This window comes from Salvia hispanica, chromosome 5, assembly GCF_023119035.1.
Source record: "Salvia hispanica cultivar TCC Black 2014 chromosome 5, UniMelb_Shisp_WGS_1.0, whole genome shotgun sequence".
NCBI classification, from domain to species: domain Eukaryota; kingdom Viridiplantae; phylum Streptophyta; class Magnoliopsida; order Lamiales; family Lamiaceae; genus Salvia; species Salvia hispanica.
The window spans coordinates 13,563,214-13,582,741 of NC_062969.1; the positions used below are offsets into that span (position 1 = coordinate 13,563,214).

A 19,528-nucleotide genomic window follows, 5' to 3' on the forward strand; every position below is an offset into this window, starting at 1 on the left:
ATGAGGACATATGAAGAATAAAATTGGAATAGATTTTGAAAATGGCATTCACAGTGTGGGGTGTGAATTTACCGTATCGCCCTCTACTTCAATCGGCCGTTTCCGCGCAGCACACTGTCGCCGGGAGCAGCAGCTTCACTTGGAACGACGTCGTCAGCTTAACCCCTAAACATGACTCTTCCCACCTCCGCGGCTTCTTCCACCAAGTCGCTCTCTGCAATCGCAATTCCGTACTCGTCTAACTCTCTCAATCGCACAAACACATTGTCGCCTCCTTCTGATTGTAAAATTTCCTTGCAGGAAAAGATGTGTGAATTTATGCCGTTTGTGATTGAACAACAGGTCGTTGGCTACGTGCATCACGGGTAAATCCTGCTCTCTTCATCTTCACACCTTTTTCTAGGTCGAATTTGTCGTGTTTAGTTTAGTTTATTCTAGGTTTGAGCACGATCCTCGGTCCTTGATTACGTTGAATTCAAGTTGAATTGCATAAAAGAAGATTCGATTCCTAGGTTTCAAGTATACAGAATGAGAAAAGGAGTTAATCTCTTAAATCTTTGGTTTTATGATGTATTGGAGCTTGTTTCTTCAGTGCATCACTGAAATGGAGAATTAATCTTATCACGAAGCTCTCGAATAGTATTGCAGTAATAATGTTTATATGCTTTTCTCATTGTATGCTACCAATCTATGGTTTAGAGATGAATAGGATAATATCATACTGGGGCTTTTGAATTGGAGTTTTGGATTATTCTACAAGGCATTAACCTACTGAGGAGGTGGCATATGATGAAAGACTCGTTCGTCAAATTCATAATTTAACATGAGAGATCCCTGATGAATGATACTTCTTTGTTCGCTGCTGAAATAAGTTTTCAATTCATTTTTCTTTTGTTCGCTGCTGAAATAAGTTTTCAATTCATTTTTCTTTTGTTCGCTGCTGAAATAAGTTTTCAATTCATTTTTCTTTTGTTCGCTGAGCAGGTTTGCCGATCATTTGAGGACTTTTAAAGATGTATTCATTTTTCCAGAAGGCTCATCTTATGGCAGCAATTTCAGATTCCATTTAGCATTGCATCCATTGCTGAGTACGCCTGAGGACAGGACAAAAGCTGTTGCAGATGTGGTCAAGTGCTTCGCTAACAAACTTATACCAGGAATTCGAAATGAGGTACGTGTGATCACAAATATGTTTAGTTTTACTGTTGCAATTTGTTACTTGATGAAATTATGTTGGATGTGTAGTGGATTTGCAAAACATCCATCTTCTTCCCTTTTTAAGTGTAATAACTTACACATATCTTACTATGTACAGCTCTATCCTGTTACGTCCTCTTTCGGGACGCCGGAATATTTCTCTCTGGAACGTGCAGCAGCACCATATTTTGGGATAAAGGTGCTCAGCTTTTTCAACATAATCCAGATTTATGTGAAATCTTTTTTCTTCTTCTTGTTATTTTTGCATTTTTCTTCTAGCTGGTCACTAGTGTGTAAAATAAGGGATTTAAATGATGGCTACCATTACTATTGTTGTTGTAAGTTTTCTAGCTAAGATAGGGTCTATGATTTTTCAAAACAATCTATACTTTTTACTCTTGTTTCTTAGCTTTGGACTTAGCACTCCAATTTGTTAAGTGCAGCATGTGTTATATCCAATATTGAAAGAATGCAGTTATGAAGCTTCTATGTATTAATTGAAGGAATAATATACTCATCTTCTCTGTATGATATGCTTTCATGCTAGGCTTATGGAATTCATTTAAATGGCTATGTTGAAGGAGAGAAGCAGGACTATTTGTGGGTAGGGAAGAGAAGTAATACAAAGTCCAAATATCCTGGCCAGCTTGATCATTTGGTTGCTGGGGGCCTGGTACGACTCCTTTTTATGTCATGTGTCAAAACATTCTAATGCCTGCCTCTTGGTTACTTAATTAATAACTTGATAATGATTTTGGAGCGGCATCAATCAGCCTTCTGAATGAAAATTCAAACTCATTTGCTCGCTTATTTCTCCTGTTCTTCTCAACTTTTTCCTTTCAACAAATCTGGTGTACACTCGCTTGTGCAGGAATATCCTTTCTCCAAGGAGCATACTAGATTTATTTATTCAAAATAGTAAAATTCTTACTGGTAATATCAAAGTCTTTTCTCCCTCTTTTCATAGAAATAACATATGCATGTGCACAGCCTCATGGAATATCCTGCATGGAGAATGTTGTGAAGGAATGCAAAGAAGAGGCTGGGATACCAAGGTCTATTTCCAGCAAGTGAGTTTCACAAGACAAAATATCTCCTTTTCCTAGCCCGAACGGCTCACGTGTATGCTTTATTGTAAAATGTTCTCCAAACATGATAAATGATACTCCGAAATACTTCTGTTCACTCAGGGCCAAAGCTGTCGGTGCTGTAACTTACTCGGACATTGATGGATATAGATTCAATAGAGATGTTCTTTTCTGTTATGATCTGAAGCTTCCCGAGGATTTTCTTCCTACAAATGAGGGTAAGGTTCTTAACATGTAAGCAAAAAAAGCTTCATTTCACACATTTTGTTTTACCTGCAGATGGAGAGGTGGAAAGCTTTAGACTACTCCCTGTTGAACTTGTTGCAAATATCATAAAAAGCACACAATATTACAAGGCAAACTGCAATCTTGTTATTATAGATTTCCTGTTTCGCCATGGGTATGATCTCTTTCCACTCCCTGTAAGCTCTGGGATAAGTGAGACCTAATTCATTTTACTATTTGTATTTGCTTTGTTTGTATATTTATGCAGGTATATCAAACCTGAAGCGCCTGGATATTTGAAGTTATTGCAGAGTCTGAGAAGTGGAGAATGCACATAAATTTCACTCCTTCATAAAAGAAAGAACTGTGACAGTTTTCGAAGGCTCTGTTCACTAGTGGATTTGTCGAAAAAGAATTTATAGTCATTCGTTGATTATATTGAAGCACATTAGAGCCCGTAAAATAAAATCCATTTGTTAGAAACGAATACTACATTTTAATGCATCTTTCTCGAGTCTTGCTCCAATAATAATAATTGTATTGATTATATTGAAGCACGCTAATACTTCAGGATTTACTGAACGAATTTTTTAGCAATTCGTCTGTGTATTGGAGCTTGTTCCAGTCATTACTTATAACTTGCACAATTTTCAAATTACGTACTTTTTATTTCGAAAAATTAGAGTCAGACAAGTTTTCGGACGGACAACGCACATGGTGCTACTTGAAAAGTACTCTATTAAGTCTGGATCTTCAGCTTTACTTTAATAACATGGAAAGCATTTGCCTAAACACTGTTTATCCACCGATAAATCAAACTCTCATCTTATTCCAAATAGCTGAGAATCTTTAGTAGCATAGCTGGGAAGCGTTGCAGTCACCACTCACACATTCAATTCCCCGATTTCTGGCCCCAAAGGTTCAAAAAGAGCTTCCACTTCAGCAGGATTCACTTCGTCTAGGCTTGGCGGATTCCACTTGGGATTCTGATAACAGACAAAGATATCAGAGATGGACAACATTGGCACAAGACTCAGCAATAATTAAACGCTTCAGTTTGGTTTACTAAGTGCTACTGTTAATTGTTTGATGGTATAAGGAAGTGAAGCTTTCAAGTAACCGAGTAATGAAAAGCACTGCAATTAAGTAGATAATCTCAATCACAAGGTTCTGTGATTCTTTGCTAATCTGTGTAGATAATCAATCGTGGTAATCCTATCTAAAGATGGGAGAGGTCAGTGCTAGTTTTTCTGATCAAGGACAATTATTCCGATACAGAGACGCATGTCAATATCCAATGTATAGGAAAGAGAGTTTATTTGTAGCTCATGAAAGATGTGCAAAACTAGCCTTTCTCATGTTCTGCTTCTGCTTTCACTAAAGAGCAAACTTGCAGAATAATATACTGCCAAAACTATCAGCACAGCTATGACAAGCAAAAGGACAAAAAAATATAGATATGCCAAGCTTAAATAAAACTAGACAAGCTTAAAAAAGAAGATACTATTGATTTGCAAACCTGATTGCAAAGTTTAAACAAAACCAGGCAATTTCAACTAATGAGACCAATGGAGAAGTGACTTCATTATAACATACACAAGGGTGGTACTGGTAAAGGAGGAGATGGTGTGTAAGATGAATATAATTCACGCCAACCAGAAGAGTTTCTAATAAGAGTTACTAATACTAAATAGTGTTTTATGTCCCCAACTTTCAGTTTATTCCAAAAAAAATTCCACAACTTTCATTTTTTTCATCAAATGATCCCAACTTTCAGCATTTCATATAAAATGTCCCGCTATATTCGGTCGCGGAAAACTGATTCATCTCGCCGCAGTCTGAGGTTGGAATTTTTTTCCTCTTCAACACGTGAAAGTTGGGGATATTTTTTGAAATACGCTAAAATTTGGGGACACAACACTATTAACCATTCTTGTTTTTTGCTAAAATGGTGTTGTTTCATTTCATGTATTGAAGAGGAAAAAATTTCAACCTCATACTCCAGTCAAATGAATCAGTTTTCTGTCACTGATTTTTTTTGTTGAACATTTTATGAAAAAATCTGAAAGTTGGAGACATTCAATGAAAAAACAAAAAGTTGGGAGATTTCTTGGAATATGCTGAAAGTTGGGGACATAAAACTTTATTAAGGGTCTAACAATAATCAGAAGCAAAACATATTAAAGAGAACACGCCATCGCTCACCTGATCTTTGTCCACTAAGACAGCTCGGACGCCTTCTGAGAAATCATTTCGAAGAGAAGACCTTATTGCAATTCGATATTCAGTTTTCATAACACCAGTCAGCTGGAGAGAGAATGTTACAAGACAAAAGCAGTGAGGAAATATGTTGAACAAACTTGAAGATCAATGTTTGAGTAAGACAAACTTTTTCCTTTCTCCCTAGCAGAGAGGGTTGATGGGGGTAAGAAAAGTAAGGCCACTACCTTGGATAACTCGTCATTATTGTTGCCTTGAGCAGAAGAAACTCTTGAAAAATGTTTATCTGTGAGGCAGAGAGAAAAGGGGCCTCCTTTCTTGAGCCCTTGCAGGGCATCCTTAGCCCATTCTGCCACTGGCAAAAAGAAGAATAAATATACACATTAAACTATTTCCCAGTAAGAGCAGGGAGGAAAAAAGAAATGCATGTTAAACATTCAAAGATGAGAAAAGAACAAAAGGATTAGAGCTCACCCAGTGAATCACCACTTAGCTGATGATTTTCCAGCTCCTTTATAACCTCCTTAACGGATTTGTTACTTCCAAAGGTTGAAATTATCCGGGGTAAAAGCAACTTCAAACGAGGTTCGGACTCCGGATTTCTGCTATATTTTTCCACCAGTGCTCTGATGTCATGATCAGGGTCCTCAGAACTACATTGTGAACATACAATTAGAAAATTTGTTTGATGAATGACACTAAAAATATGTCCTATAGATGCAAAACCACATAGATATTAAAATGAGTAACATGGCAACATTTATCAAACCTTTGCATTTTGATAGTGTTAAATGATCTAGAAGGTTCCTATATTGAACTAGAAAACAAGATTAGTCACTTCTCTGAAGTGCTAGACCCTGATGGCATAATTACAGAAGTGAAAATTCCAATTACAAGCAAAACATAAACCTAGTTAACACTGTTAGAGGTAGTAAATTAAAAGCAATTTTTAGCATAACAATGTTTATCATATCAAGACAAACATACAAGGTGGTCGCCAGGAGATCGTCCTTTAGTGCAGCCAAGCTCCCAGAAGGAACATAATGACTTCCCAGACCAACATATAGAGCATCAGCTGGCGTTGATATTCTATTTCCAGTCAATCCAAGATAGGCCCCTGAAAATCGAATAGGGATGAGAAACACAATGGTTAAAAGAATAGATCATGAACAGAAGAATCCCCAATTTGTATCATTATAAATCGGATTGTTTCTTAGTAAACTCATATATGAATCTATGTGTCCTAAAAATCTGTGAACAGCCAGGTCCAGAGTTTCATCATAAAATATACAGTTTGAGTTTTGAGCTTAAAATCAATCAAAAGCTTTTAACAGAAAGGAGGCAGACTGGAGATTCCCAAGTGTAACCAACTAAAAAGCAAGGGACTGACCTACTGCTCCTTCTCCAGGACTTTTTGCTGCTATATAAGCAAAGCCAACATCTGGAAATAACCCAATACCATTTTCTGGCATAGCAAGGACTGTTTTCTGAAACAAATGACACACACGATTAGATATTTTAGATCTTTATCTAATAAGTAGTGGCATCAGACATGATGCTACAAAATCGATTACCTCAGTTATGAGCCTGTATCGACCATGACCAGACAGTCCAATGCCAAATCCCATTGTAATACCATCCATGAAACAGATATAAGGCTTTTTGTACTCAAATATTTTGCATATAAGAGAATATTCCGCAGTGAACACCTAATAATTAGCTCAAAATGATGAGTGACTTTTTTTTGAGAAGCACATACACAAAAAATATATTAACGCAACAAAAGCTTCTACCATAAAACATCAGTAGGTGCAAGAGTGTATCCATATTGAACTGCATATACACTCTGTGCATTATGTGAAATAGTAAGTGCACACCAATCAAAGAAATTCAAGGCAGAGCAAGATACTTTTCCAAAATCAGTGGCACGATCTTACACGATCTTATAAGTACATTGACCCTACAAGGAAACTTAATCTCCTTTTTATAAATCATTACCTATTTAAACTGCTTTATTGCATGAGATAAACCAGTTCTTTAGAACATACTACAATGCAAAGATATAAGTTTCTGTATGTGTGGAATAGAGGTAAAACCTGCATACAAACAACTAAGCAGAAAATAGTAACCAACATGACATAATTGCGTCACTGAAACACCACATCTAATTTATTAATGCTTGATAAAGTAGCATGCACTTTGTTTCAAGGCGTTTAGATGCTGAAGTTATCAAGATTCAAGAATGAAAAACAACTCTTTCATAGCATGCAAAATGATTCAATAGACCTAGAATATCTATATGGTTATTATTAATCAATTTTCCACTTTTGGATCCACAAGACCTCAATCATGTCTGACAGTTGATTTTTTGTTGCAATCTGCTTCACATCACCACCTGCATGCAAAGTAGTTAACTAAGAGTCTCAGCTGCCAAATCAAGATTCCAGCCAAATGGTTTTCCAGGAAAGGGTACTACTTATACAACCACAGATCAAGAGGGAAAATGAGAGATCCAAAGACAGCCAAATTTAGATGCCACTTGCAAACAGTAAAACTATAGGTCTGTGTCACAAAAATTATATTAATTATTCTGTGACAATAGAGGAACCTTCTGGACAAGAGGAGTGGATTTGTCCTTTTGAATCTCAGCAGCAACACCCTTAATATCCATTCCTGCATTGATCATGAATGTTTACCCTCAAAACCTTTCCAGACTCATGAAGCCACAGTAAAACCCCTAAATAAATATCACTAACCCACCATGCTCCGAGTGTAATACAACAAGTATATAACAGAATCACAACAAGGCAGTCCAGAAACTAGACTACAGTAACAAATAAATAAATACTACTCATGAAGTTATGAATGAGCAACAGCTCTGTGACCTGCTGAGAATGCGCGAGATGAGCTGCTTTCAACCAAAACGCACTTCACTCTGGGATCCAATTCCCATTCATCAAGGTAACTCTTATATTTGACGTCCATATCTACATAGAATAAAATAAATCCCACAGTTAGCAGCAATTACATCCGGCACAGATGAAGAGGCGCTCGAATTTAACACACAAAATCAGTAGAGATTTTCAAATTAAGCTCCAATAATTATTATACTAGATGCAAATCAAAATGTTAGAAAAGGAAAGCAGGCGCAAAATAAATAGGGTGAAACCTAAATTCATGGCATTAAGTGCTTTGGGGCGATCGAGAGTGATGAGAGCGACGCCGTTTTGGAGCACGTTTCCTCTGACGAGGTCATCGGCCATAAGTGCAAAGCTTCGAAGGGTTGAGTGGCGGGGATTGTATGAATTTGCAGAAGATCGAGATGAGGAACGGAGGAAGGAGAGAGTGGAAAAGGGGGAGTGATTTAGAAGATGAAGCAAAGTTCGCATGATTTCTTTAACACCGAATAAATAGTTTGATTGCCCATTTTAACTTATCATTTCATTAGTCCACCTCACCCTACCCAAATAATTACTACTCATTCAGTTTTTGGACTAAACAAAGGATCCTTTGTTGACTTTAGGCTTTGGGCCATCACCTTCTTTTAAATACATGCAAATCAACTAGGAGGATAATTGTTGAACTTTATGTACCCAAAAAATGTTCACGATTTAAAGTATTATTCACTTTTTTGCATTTTAAACGAATGGCTCCTACTATTCACTTAAAAGTGGGTCCACATTTCGCTAATTCATTTTCTTATTTTTGTCATAAAATCAAATAATTTCTTAAAGCTGTGACAAATCAAAATAGAATTATAAATGGCGGACAATGAGAATAAGACTTAGGAGCTGATATATAAATAATGTGTGCATCTTGCTTAAAAGTTTTGTGTCATACTCACATTCTTCGAAGTACTTGCAAATTAACAAAGAGACTAAAATTATTAACTTAATGCATTGTGTGATCTAGGTGTCAATGTAAATATGATGTCTATATCTGTGTTTGAACAATGAAATATAGATTCATTCAAGTCAACAATTATCAAGTTGTAAATGACGAATATGATAGTTCGCTGACCTATAGAGATGGTTGAAGATGTCTTGGTAAAAGTAGATGATTTCATTTATTCCATTGACTTTGTGGTGGTAGACATGCAAGCGTACACAAATGTCTCACCTATCATAGGATGACCTTTCCTTGCCACAAGCAAAACTTTAATTAATACTCCTATGAGAAGATGCGCGATCAGTTATTTAATTTGAGTGGCATAAATGGAAAAGACCATCATCCATATTAAAAAGACCACGACAAATTTTAAATGAACTAAAAGAGACAAGCAATTAGAATAATGCAAAATGATCGAAGTGATTGAAGTTGAGGAGCATAATAAAATCTCTACTATGCCACATGAAGAGAACAGTTTGCCGGAAATCTATTGCTTAGTGAGGGTAATCTAAGCATATAAATGCTAGTCAGAATTCTATTTTCTTGATGACGGCAACATTGACTAAGAGTTATCAAAATTGGGCTAGCAGGCCCAACTAGATTGAGGCACAAGCCCATGTATGAAGCAGGCTGGCTTGGGTCATGATTTTATTAATATTGCTGGGCTTAGCCCAACCCAAGGCCAAGACTCTGTCATTGTTTAATTTTTTTTGTTTTATGTATACTAAAGAGATATTAAAAATATTATTTGCAAAAAAAAATTTGAATACCAATATACTCCTATGAATAATATTTTTAAAGATAACTTCACAATCATATCCTATTGTATCTTGAATAAAAAAGTATGAGAAAAATTAAATGCAGCCAAAATTGGATGATTGTAGGCATTAGACTATTTGTGGTTAAGTTCCTTCGAGGTCATCCGATAAAATTAGAACAATATAGAGAAGATTAGCATGACACATGTGCATGAGATGCATTAAATGAGAAATAGACTATTCTTAGTGTTTTGTTATTTGATTACATTATTATCTAAGAGGATGGGTTTACAAAATGGCCTGATTGGAGCTCATTTCAACTAATGAGCCCAGTCCAAACCCACTACATTTCTACATTGGACTAAGGTATTGGCCTAAATAGTAGTATTTCCTTCGCCTCATAATAGATGTTATACTTTCCTTTTTTATTTGTTTCACAAAAGATGTCACATTTTCATTTTTAGAAAAAGTTCTCTCTCACATTAATATAAATATATTATTTTCTCTCACCACTCAACACACAAAGCAACATCTCTTAAAATTTCGTCCCATTATACAAGTGTGTATATTATGGGACGGAAGGAGTATATAATATCCTTTTGATCAGTTCACTGTTCATGGCTAGCTGTCATCATTATTATTAAAACAATTATATAACCATCTTTTTACTAGATTTCGTTCTAGTTCTAGCATAACTGTGAAGGAACAAAATCGAATATTCATGCTCTATACATAGATTATATAGTTTGTTCACCTAACCCCCAATAGCAAGATCCCTAGATTGATTTTTGAATATTCACTGTTCACTACGGTCACTTTTCTTGACCATTATGAGTTGAACAGTCGAAGATTCAATTATATTCCAAATCAATATTGGCCTCTCATCTTGTCATGTCGCCTTCAGTTTTAAATATCCAACCATTTTTTTCCTGTCTTATTTAAATGTTGGTTTATATGCCGTGGCAATCGATGATTCTTATAAGTAAATAGTGCGGCATGATAAATAGAGTATTAAATTCCTTCATCAACAATATCATTGTAGTATAAATGAATCAGCCGTCATATCCAACAATAAACCATAAACCGATGAAGTCAGATCAAGACAAGGATGGACACCTCCCTACAATTTGTAGCAATTCATAATTCATATACTAGTTTTTTAAATTTATATTTTCCACCGATTCAGCAGCTGGAAACAAGATTAGTTAAAGCCCTTTGCTACTATACAGATTACGTATTGGAATTTTCTTTCAACACTAATTATTTGATTGCATAATTGGAGAAAGAAAAGGACCACAACTGCCCACCTATGAACTAACTTTCATTACCAACACCAAACAAAGGCTGGGAAATTTAATGGAAGCCAGCATACAAAAAAAGGAGGATAGGTACTTACAATGACTTGAAACCGATTGTATTTTCGTCAAAAGGAATTAAAAAATAACGAAAATTAACCAAAAAAAAGAAAGAAAATAAAAGAACGGCATAAATTAGACTGGATATTACATTGGGATTGAGAGAATAAAATGGGAGATAAGCAAGTAGTAAGAAAGTATTATACTAGACTGTAAGAAAGGGCGCGCGCGCTGGGCCAAACCGTCATGGCTGCACACATCACATTAAGCATTTTCGTGCGGGAGCTGCCCAAAGCTTCCGATCTTGTCAACAAACTTCGGCCTCCACTTGGTCCGCCCCTTCACAATTTCACCTCCACCCTCCAATCGAAGCAAATGCTGGCACTCAACAATGCCAGGGCGAGACGAGTCGCCACTACCATCCTCAACAATTGAAGTGAGTGACTGCAGCACACTGTCTCTCATGCACTCCCTCCTGTATTCTAGAGTCATACCAGCGAGCTCGTGAGTCTCCAATATTTCTAGTGGAGCACTCTGCAATAGAAGACAAAACACACTTTTAACAAAACTCAACTGCAAACGAGCCAGAACTAGCAGAATGACTGCACAAAATAGTAGAAATTGCATGTGCACAACTAATTTTTGCTGAAGATATTTAGCCATCCCTAATTTGACAGAAGCTTTTAAGGACTGCAACCTAAAGTAAATCTATAAAAGAAAATCAAGCTCAATCAAACTTAAGGATATAAGTATCTAATTAAGGGGAGCCCAAGAAACTAGTTTAGTCACAAGAGCCAGAATCAATGATGCCACTCATTTTGTCTGCGGAAATTCAATGCGTCTCAAGTTTTTGTTTTTAAGTAATGAAAAGGCAAGTTGCAATTGTTTCTCCCTAGATTTTTGGCAATCTTCTCAGCAAATAAAATGGCTTTTAGAAAAATTAAAGCAAACAAAAGAAAAAGCAAATTCCATGCAAATCTTGGCAGGAGTCTAGTCTAATTATAACCATAAAAAAGCAAGAGGTCACATCCTGCATCTCTAATAGTAGTAATAAAAAGATGTTCCAAACACTTCAAGGCTATTTAAAGGGCACATTGCTAATTAAGTAAAATTCAAGGTAAAGAAAATGCTTACCTCTAGTATCCAACCAACATATTTAACATTATTCACATGTTGATTCACATCTAAATCACTCCATCTAGGCTGCACACAAAGGACACATGCTTTAGGAAAATGAAGATAGAACTGTTACTGTGATCATTGTAGGACAAAAGAAAAAAAAATCAACAAAAATAGACTGCTGCTTACAGTCAAACCACTATGAATGTTCTCTGCAGTCTTTTCATCAAGCTTTGGTAGTTTCCTACTATCGTCATCCACTAATGGAGGAGAATCCACAAAGTAGCTACCTATTTCACCTCGGACCTCATCCGGCATTTTGGATAACTTCCGTGTCTCTTTATTCATCATCACCCATAGACTATCCAAAACATAAAAACACATTTCAATTTCAAAGTCTAAGTGTTGTAAAATGCAATATACAACACTTAATTCCAGCTTCACTTTTCATTTTTTCCAATCCAATGAAGTAGAGCATATTAAGATCATTTTTCTACTGTTCATCATTATCAAACTAGTTCTCAATAAAAAAACAGCTGCATCACTTGGTAATGCTTCGAAGATTTTGTTGATGTTTCATGAATATACCACATGTTGCTTGGTCAAAAAATTCTAACCTTGTAGCTCTAGTTAATATATCGCCAGTGTTACTATCACGCACAAGCCAATCTCGACGCATACCATTCTTTCCTGATGCAGCTACCCAGGTATCTACTTGAACAACATCACCCCTGAAAACAGAACATCACCCCATCAGATTATAACTAATAAGAACACTCAATTGAACTTCTTCAAAACATTAAATGGTCAAATCTGTTTTACTAATTGTTTGACAGCAAAAACTTACCATGTCGGGTAGCGATCTACAGCAACCTGCATTTTGGAAACCACCCAAATTAAATTTCGTTTGCACATCTCCGGTGTTGAACCAAAGCCATCAGCCAGCAGCCCAGCATTTTTTACGTGATTTAGAGCTGTTTCCTGTAGAAATTGAGCAACTTCATCTACAAGGTGCAACCAGAACACTAAACAATTCACAATCACAGAAATACATGAAGGCATAAAAAAGAATCAGCGTGCACCTGCAAATGATTCATCAGTGTTTCTACCGAAGCAGTCCTATCCGCCCCTATTTCATAAGATCTAATACTGAAGTTTTGACGAAACACAAAACCACCTTGTACAATCTGCCCCAAACCAAAAGGATCAACAAGCATATCTGACCGTTTTGGCTTCCAATCAAGCATCATCCATTGCTTTTCAGCTGCCAAAAATATTGTAGTAATGGCAGCAAGAAGCATGCTCCAGTCAGGCAATTGGTTGATGAATGTCCTCGGTGGAGGTGACATGTCCTCAGTCTTCAGAGACTCCATAGAGCCAACCTTAGAGCCATTGACCTTGGGAGGGGCTTGTGCGTTAGCCTTAACGTGCAATCTTCCCGACGATGTGGATTTCGACTTAGCATTGGTGCCACGTGCATCAACACTTGCAGGGACACTCCCTAATGCCTTTCCTGGTGTTTTTCCAGCAGAGTCTGAAGCTGGAGAAGGTATTTGGAGAAACGCAGAAGTTGCAGCAGTGGCGACCATGATGTTAGAACACTGTGAATGAAAGGATAGGAGGCAATTGAATGATATCTGGGCTAATTCAACCACCACGAGTACTATATCACCAAACTCCCTTCAAGTATGACATGTCCTTCCTGAAAACAGTGCAATATACAAGAATAAGAATACAGTGCTGCCTAATTTCTGCACAGTTTGGGTAATTTATTCTCGAGAAATGTTGCGTCAAACACAATACCCGCATGAAGGGGGTAAAAAGAGGCAATAAATGTCATCACACAATTCAAATGAGCATTGGCAGTGTTCCTTTTCAACACAAACAGTCCCCAGCTCACAGACAAATAATTCAAAAGCAATTGCAAAACGATTCAAATACAGCACAAAATACACGACCAGTCATGGTTTCGAATTATTCACGCGCATGCGCTACGCAGAAAATAACAAAGCATAAACACAGGCGACAAATAAATTACAAATCCGCCAGAGCCAATGAAAACCACAGCAGATCTGAACATTCAGCCACAAAAAAAACGACACAATGCAATTAAATTCGAAGGCAGACGAGATAAATCCAAACCATCCCGATCTCGATACAAACCACAAAACAAATCGCAACGCATGGAATAAGCAAAGCCACACGCACCTTGACGGTCGAAAAAAAACACAACGAAAACGAAGTCCAAAAATGAATGCGATCAGATAATTGAAATCATCAATGTTCGATCGGCAAACCCGTACGTAGCACACGCAATTCCTAGGGTTTGCTCTTTGTGACGCAAATTTCAGGTTTTCCTGATTACGAAGATTCTAAACTAATTTTTTCTCTTTTCTGAGGTTTTTCGACCAGCACGGAAAATTCTCGAAGAGAGAGAAGGGACAGCGCATTCGATGGTGGAAGGCAATTGCGTCGAGCAGCTCCTTTTTATAGTAACAAAAAACTAAATGCAAAAAATAATTGCAAACAGCCCTCTCCTTCAACTTCCTTATTAATGGCCTCCTTTTTCATCTCTTGTGCCGGTGTTGCCCCTATCTTATCCCCTATTCACGATAATGCCATCATTGTATGGATTGTGCAACAACAATTTCATCCAATATTTTATTTCTGATTTGGATAGTTTGCAGTAATTGCAATTTGCATTGTTTGGTAATCTATACTTTTGTTTTTTTTTCTAGCTGGTAACTTATTCAAAATGATTAAAATATTTCAGAAAATTAGTTTTGGCGATGATTTTATGAATAAAATATACCCCTAAGTCCTAACCTTGTTCTATGAAAATAAGACTCCCTTTTTAAACAACTTACTTAAACGGCGTTTAAATGAATTTAATTCACGATATATGTATGTCATAGTATAATATTAATGGAATAAATTGATCAAGATTTACATTCTCCTTAGTTGGTAATTTCGGTGCAACTGAAATTATAGTGCTACAATCTTACCTTTTGTCTTATACAATTTAAACATGTAGTAATAGTATTAAGTTAGTGGGAATATAGTTTAGGGGTTCGTGTCAACGACTGATAAAACATGATAAAAATTAAAGAATTGATTTCAGGAGATTCCTCATAGTTATGTTGGGAAATAAAATGAAAGCAGACGAATTTTTTTTGTAACATAGGAGTGTTTTAGAGCTGGAATTCACCATATGTATGGAATATTTTAAACCATATATTTAGAAAAGTAAGTTGATAATTAATTCAATAATTAGTTATGTATTTGTTTACTACTTTGCTTCATATTATATTGAACATGAGTGATTATTTTATAAGTTAGCATACCAGAATTTGGCCTAAAATTTTTAAGTTGCAATACAAATTAAAATTTAACAAATAGTATATTGTAAGTTGGAATTTAACCATAGTTGAGTAGATACAGTAATTGTGGGCTTTCCATGGCCATGGCCCTAACAATTTTGAAAATTTAAAAAGATAATTCAATGTTATCAATATAATTAAATATATAGGAGTATAGTATTGAATTAACAAAATTTTAAAATTTGAAATTTGTCTCCATTATAATTTTAAATTAATGGGCCATGACTAATTTTTCTCTCCTTTTGATTATCTTTACTCCAAGTACTCTTCAAGAAATCATAATAAATATAAGACTGTTTTTCTACTTGTTAAGTATATAGTTCGGTATGTTTTAAGTTTGTATAAAATCTTATGAAAATAATAGTAAAATGTCTTTTTGAGTTTTGACCGTCGAGAGTCACTCAAAAAATTATATTCGCTAAGCTTGTTGATCCAAAAGAGAGGTATCGAAAACTCATGGAAGGAGTCTCACAAAAATCTTATTGATAAAGAATCAAAATGAAAAAAAATACCAAAGAAAAAGAGTACTCGTTTGAAGTACAATTAATGCAATAAAAAATAGGTAAATTATTCCAATCTAATTTTTAAAATTGTTTTCATTCTTAAAGGGAAACAACAAAAGGGCAGGTATTAAGCATACAATGCCAAGACAGTGTAATATTCATCTTTAAAGAGGTGATTGTCTAGAAAAAGAGTTCCATGTGCCCATAATTATTGACGTATAAGGAATATTTATTTTTAATTATTAGCACAACAAAGAGGTTAAAACACGCTTTATACTAATAAAAATTAAAGTCGTTGATTAGGCACCTCCTTTGCTGCAATTACTCATCCTCTCACGGTGGTCTCCCCCAACAAATAATTACGTGTTTGATAAATAAAATACCTAATTTTTTCAGTATTTTAATTTTGATAAACCAAGCTTCAACATTCAAAATATTTTTTAAAGTTTTATTTCGTATGTCAATATTGATGATTATTGTGGTCCTATGCGTAACGCGCCCACTGGAATTCCAACTGTGAAAAAAGAGAGAGAAAACGAAATATGATTCATGTTAGCATAATATATTTTCTTGCATGGTGTCGAATTTCATTAAATAAATACTAATTCGAATTGCACTATTAAATACCGTATGAATAGGCATATTTTGATATTAATCCTTGTATAATTAAATAAAGACGATAATTGAGAGATAAGCTATATATTAAGAGATACATTATTGACTTTTACTTAGTTAGACTTAAACTATTATACACGTGTATTTGAGAAAACTCAAACATCAGACTTTATTGATCGAAAGAAAAAGGTTGTTATTAGTTGAATATCACAATTCTATAACAACAATACATATAAAAAAAGATTTAATAATTATAATACAATAAATTATCAAATAAATCACGAAATATGATTAAATTAGAGATCTCCTCATGATTCGTCCAACCCTTCATAAAATCTGAAATAAATCACGATGCCCGTAGGGGCAGCGTAGTTAGCAACGGAGGATCAAATCTTGTTGCAATGAAAATAAATCACAAAGTTTGAAATTTTTGTTTATCATCTTATCCTTCCCTTTTTCGGCCAATTATGCGTTAATGTGGCAGACGGTTTAAATCACGTGGACAAAACGTTGTTATGCAAAATGACAACGTCTAATTAAGTTCATAATGACATTTTGTCCATGTGTCTTAAACTGACTCTGTACCATCATATAATTAGCCGAAAAAAAGGAAGGATGAGAGATGAGATAATTATAAAAATCTCAAACTTTGTGATTTATTTTTAGATATTGAAAACTAGGAGACGAATTGGAATTTAACCTTTATTTGACAATGTACTCTTATAACAAAATACCATATAGATCAATAAATTTCAGATTTATGGAAAGTAAGAGCAATACATTTAAGATTTATGCAAACTAAGAGCAATAAATTTCAGATTTATGCAAACTACTTAAAATTTAGTTATATCTGTCACCGGCCGATTAAGGGGTTGGTACTTGGTATAGGCTATATATTAAGTACATCCAAACTTATCTATTGAATTTATGATTGTTTTCCGTTATATCTATACAATACTCCTTCCGTTCCATAGTAATGTAGGTATTTATTTTTTGCACGGATATTAAAAAAAATTATGTTAGGTGAGTTAAGTAAAGGGAAAGTAAAGTGAAAAATGAAAAAGGTGGAAAGATGAAGAGATAATAAACTAAGAAAGAGTAAAATAGGTGTAGAAAAATGTGTTGACTTTTACTGAAAAGGAAAATGACCCTATTACTATGAAACGTACTAAAATGGCAAAATGACTCTATTAGTATGGAACTGAGGGAGTATAAAATTAGAACAATAGCTATCATCTTTCAATAAATTTTATTCATCTGCCGACGTTATCCAATATACAAGCAATTCGATTCTAGATCCTTTTACAATCACATTGGATTTCAAATAGTAACAATATTCAAAGCATATACGTGTATATAATAACATGACAAATTAAAAATTTAATTAAAATAAAGTAGGGAGTCCTTGTTCACCTAACTTTAATAAAAAGGAGGCCACCCTCTATCCTAGCTTTTATGTAAGTATATCTGTGGTTAAATTTTTCCACATATGGATCGAATTCATATTCATGTAATAATGAAAATAAGTGACGTAGATTTGTTGAGTATGCTTGAGGCCATTTATATTTATTTAAAGGTTTGTGTCCATTTAAGAATTTATATTCAAGTAATAAAGATTTTATTAACCACTTGTACGTTAAAAATTTATATTTATTTAAAGGTTTGTGACCATTTAAGAATCCTTGCGATTAAGCTACATAGCTTAGGTGATATTAAATTGCTGAAAATCATAGTAGTTTTTAGTGGTTGGTTGTATTTTCAATGTGAGCAATATCACACAAATACACGTGCAATTTACATATTAATTAATTAATTAATTAATTAATAAGAAAAGCCGAGGGGTTAACTTCAGGTTAAATCTTCAAAATTATGAATTTCAATTTCAACAATAGCGTTCTCAATAAATATAAAAAACTCTACATATAAACCTAGTGGTTTGGAGTGGTGGGAGATAGGGAGATAGATGGCTATTTTTATTAGTATTATTTTCATACAAAATACGTATAATATCATTATAAGTTGATTAGATATTACGAAGACTTCTATTAATTTAATTTTAAGGTTATGGATTACGAGTTACCAAATGGCCTCGGAAAATAGCATATAGATAGTTTTTTTATTTTAACACAATATATGAAATGACTATATATTAAAAGATCGATGTTATTTTAGTTCTACATTGTAAAATACAATAAGATTAGTTTATCAAAGAAAAGGTCCATTCACCGTCTCACTCTCCCTAATTAGAGAAAATTAAAGGTTTAAAACAGTTAACATTTTTTCATTGTTCTATGGAGTACTTATTATTTAGTTACTATGATTATCATTTTTTCTAATCAATTATATCTTAAAATTATTAGAATCAATATTTTCAACACCGAAAAATTGATGACTAAGAGCATCTCCAACGGTCGGCTAGCGACCGGCTAGCCGATTTTTCGCGCTGGCCGATCGGCTAGCCGAACCATTGGAGGCGGCCAGCGCGAAATCGGCGAGCGGACCGGCGTGGGCTGGCCGATCGGCTAGCCGCCATTGTGGCGGCCCGATCGGCCAGCGGCGATTTTTGTTTTGTTTGTTTTTTTTTTTTAAAAAAACCTATATAAACGCGATTTACGTTTCATTTTCATTTGCACCACTTGTTTTAACGAGTTTTCTCTCTCTCTAACTTTTTGTACAAGAGCATCATCGAGCGATGAGTTTTCTCTCTCTCTAACTTTCTGTACGACGACTACTTTTCAGAGAACCGCGGTTTCCCGCCAACATGTTCCGGCGGCGTTTTAGAATGCGCAGGGAGTTGTTTATGCGCATCGTTGGCGCATTAGAGCGTCGATATCTGTGTTTCCGCTTTAGGCACGATGCGGCTGGCAGACCCGGCCACACCCCTATTCAAAAGTGCATGGCGCCAATCAGGCAGTTTGGCTTACGGAGGCGCGGCAGGACATGTGGGATGAGTACCTCCATATCGGTGAGTCGACGGCCCTGGAATGTCTCGAAGGATTTGTGGGGGCGTGATAAACGTTTTCGGTGAGCAGTACCTTCGAAGCCCTACTCCCGAAGATTGTCGGAATTTGATGCAGATGCACGGGGAAAAGCATGGGTTCCCCGGGATGTTAGGCAGCATAGATTGTATGCATTGGGAGTGGAAGAACTGTCCGACCGGGCTGGAAGGGGCCTACACGA

The 19,528-nt window shown here is 35.5% G+C and overlaps 3 protein-coding genes and 1 pseudogene across 6 annotated transcripts; 2 read left to right on the forward strand and 2 right to left on the reverse strand.

Annotated features, from left to right (window-relative positions):
* LOC125188101 (nudix hydrolase 20, chloroplastic-like) lies at positions 1 to 3,107 on the forward strand. Its single transcript, XM_048084843.1, has 9 exons — positions 1 to 230; positions 301 to 365; positions 985 to 1,171; positions 1,316 to 1,396; positions 1,745 to 1,870; positions 2,188 to 2,267; positions 2,388 to 2,503; positions 2,565 to 2,685; positions 2,779 to 3,107. Exons 1-9 carry the CDS (start codon positions 42 to 44, stop codon positions 2,846 to 2,848), a joined length of 1,035 nt encoding a protein of 344 aa, XP_047940800.1. The 5' UTR covers positions 1 to 41; the 3' UTR covers positions 2,849 to 3,107.
* Positions 3,108 to 3,157: 50 nt separating this feature from the next.
* On the reverse strand, positions 3,158 to 8,134 carry LOC125188100 (3-hydroxyisobutyryl-CoA hydrolase-like protein 3, mitochondrial). Of its 3 annotated transcripts, XM_048084842.1 has the most exons (11): positions 7,900 to 8,131; positions 7,616 to 7,717; positions 7,358 to 7,403; positions 7,073 to 7,124; positions 6,305 to 6,439; positions 6,121 to 6,217; positions 5,718 to 5,847; positions 5,205 to 5,383; positions 4,958 to 5,085; positions 4,716 to 4,817; positions 3,158 to 3,496 (listed from the first exon to the last, which is right to left on the reverse strand). In XM_048084842.1, the coding sequence occupies exons 1-11, from the start codon at positions 8,117 to 8,119 to the stop codon at positions 3,395 to 3,397; spliced, it is 1,293 nt and encodes a 430-aa protein (XP_047940799.1). In that variant the 5' UTR covers positions 8,120 to 8,131; the 3' UTR covers positions 3,158 to 3,394. The 3 variants fall into 3 exon arrangements, with proteins under 3 accessions (XP_047940799.1, XP_047940798.1, XP_047940797.1); XM_048084841.1 differs by lacking the exon at positions 7,358 to 7,403 and having other exon boundaries at positions 7,073 to 7,125; positions 7,900 to 8,134; XM_048084840.1 differs by lacking the exon at positions 7,073 to 7,124 and having other exon boundaries at positions 7,339 to 7,403; positions 7,900 to 8,130.
* A 1,390-nt stretch (positions 8,135 to 9,524) lies between these two features.
* Positions 9,525 to 9,621, forward strand: LOC125191489 (annotated as a pseudogene).
* A 1,055-nt stretch (positions 9,622 to 10,676) lies between these two features.
* Positions 10,677 to 14,333, reverse strand: LOC125188909 (palmitoyl-acyl carrier protein thioesterase, chloroplastic-like). Of its 2 annotated transcripts, none has more exons than XM_048086008.1 (7): positions 14,154 to 14,333; positions 12,933 to 13,552; positions 12,698 to 12,831; positions 12,468 to 12,581; positions 12,040 to 12,211; positions 11,866 to 11,934; positions 10,677 to 11,265 (listed from the first exon to the last, which is right to left on the reverse strand). In XM_048086008.1, the coding sequence occupies exons 2-7, from the start codon at positions 13,437 to 13,439 to the stop codon at positions 10,996 to 10,998; spliced, it is 1,266 nt and encodes a 421-aa protein (XP_047941965.1). In that variant the 5' UTR covers positions 13,440 to 13,552; positions 14,154 to 14,333; the 3' UTR covers positions 10,677 to 10,995. The 2 variants fall into 2 exon arrangements, with proteins under 2 accessions (XP_047941965.1, XP_047941964.1); XM_048086007.1 differs by having other exon boundaries at positions 14,059 to 14,333.
* Between the last annotated feature and the right edge of the window lie 5,195 nt (positions 14,334 to 19,528).

Excerpts from the sequence above, each read along its gene's own strand:
- LOC125188101 (XM_048084843.1), top strand. The coding sequence starts at position 42 with ATGGCATTCACAGTGTGGGGTGTGAATTTACCGTATCGCCCTCTACTT. Across the intron at positions 1,172-1,315 it reads TACCAGGAATTCGAAATGAG|CTCTATCCTGTTACGTCCTC; the intron begins GTACGTGTGATC and ends TACTATGTACAG. Across the intron at positions 1,397-1,744 it reads CACCATATTTTGGGATAAAG|GCTTATGGAATTCATTTAAA; the intron begins GTGCTCAGCTTT and ends CTTTCATGCTAG.
- LOC125188100 (XM_048084842.1), bottom strand. The coding sequence starts at position 8,119 with ATGCGAACTTTGCTTCATCTTCTAAATCACTCCCCCTTTTCCACTCTC. Across the intron at positions 7,404-7,615 it reads ATCTCGCGCATTCTCAGCAG|GAATGGATATTAAGGGTGTT; the intron begins GTCACAGAGCTG and ends TGATCAATGCAG. Across the intron at positions 3,497-4,715 it reads TCTTAGTGGACAAAGATCAG|AATCCCAAGTGGAATCCGCC; the intron begins GTGAGCGATGGC and ends GTCTGTTATCAG.
- LOC125188909 (XM_048086008.1), bottom strand. The coding sequence starts at position 13,439 with ATGGTCGCCACTGCTGCAACTTCTGCGTTTCTCCAAATACCTTCTCCA. Across the intron at positions 11,935-12,039 it reads ACATTCATAGTGGTTTGACT|CCTAGATGGAGTGATTTAGA; the intron begins GTAAGCAGCAGT and ends CTTTGTGTGCAG. Across the intron at positions 11,266-11,865 it reads ATGTTGGTTGGATACTAGAG|AGTGCTCCACTAGAAATATT; the intron begins GTAAGCATTTTC and ends CTTCTATTGCAG.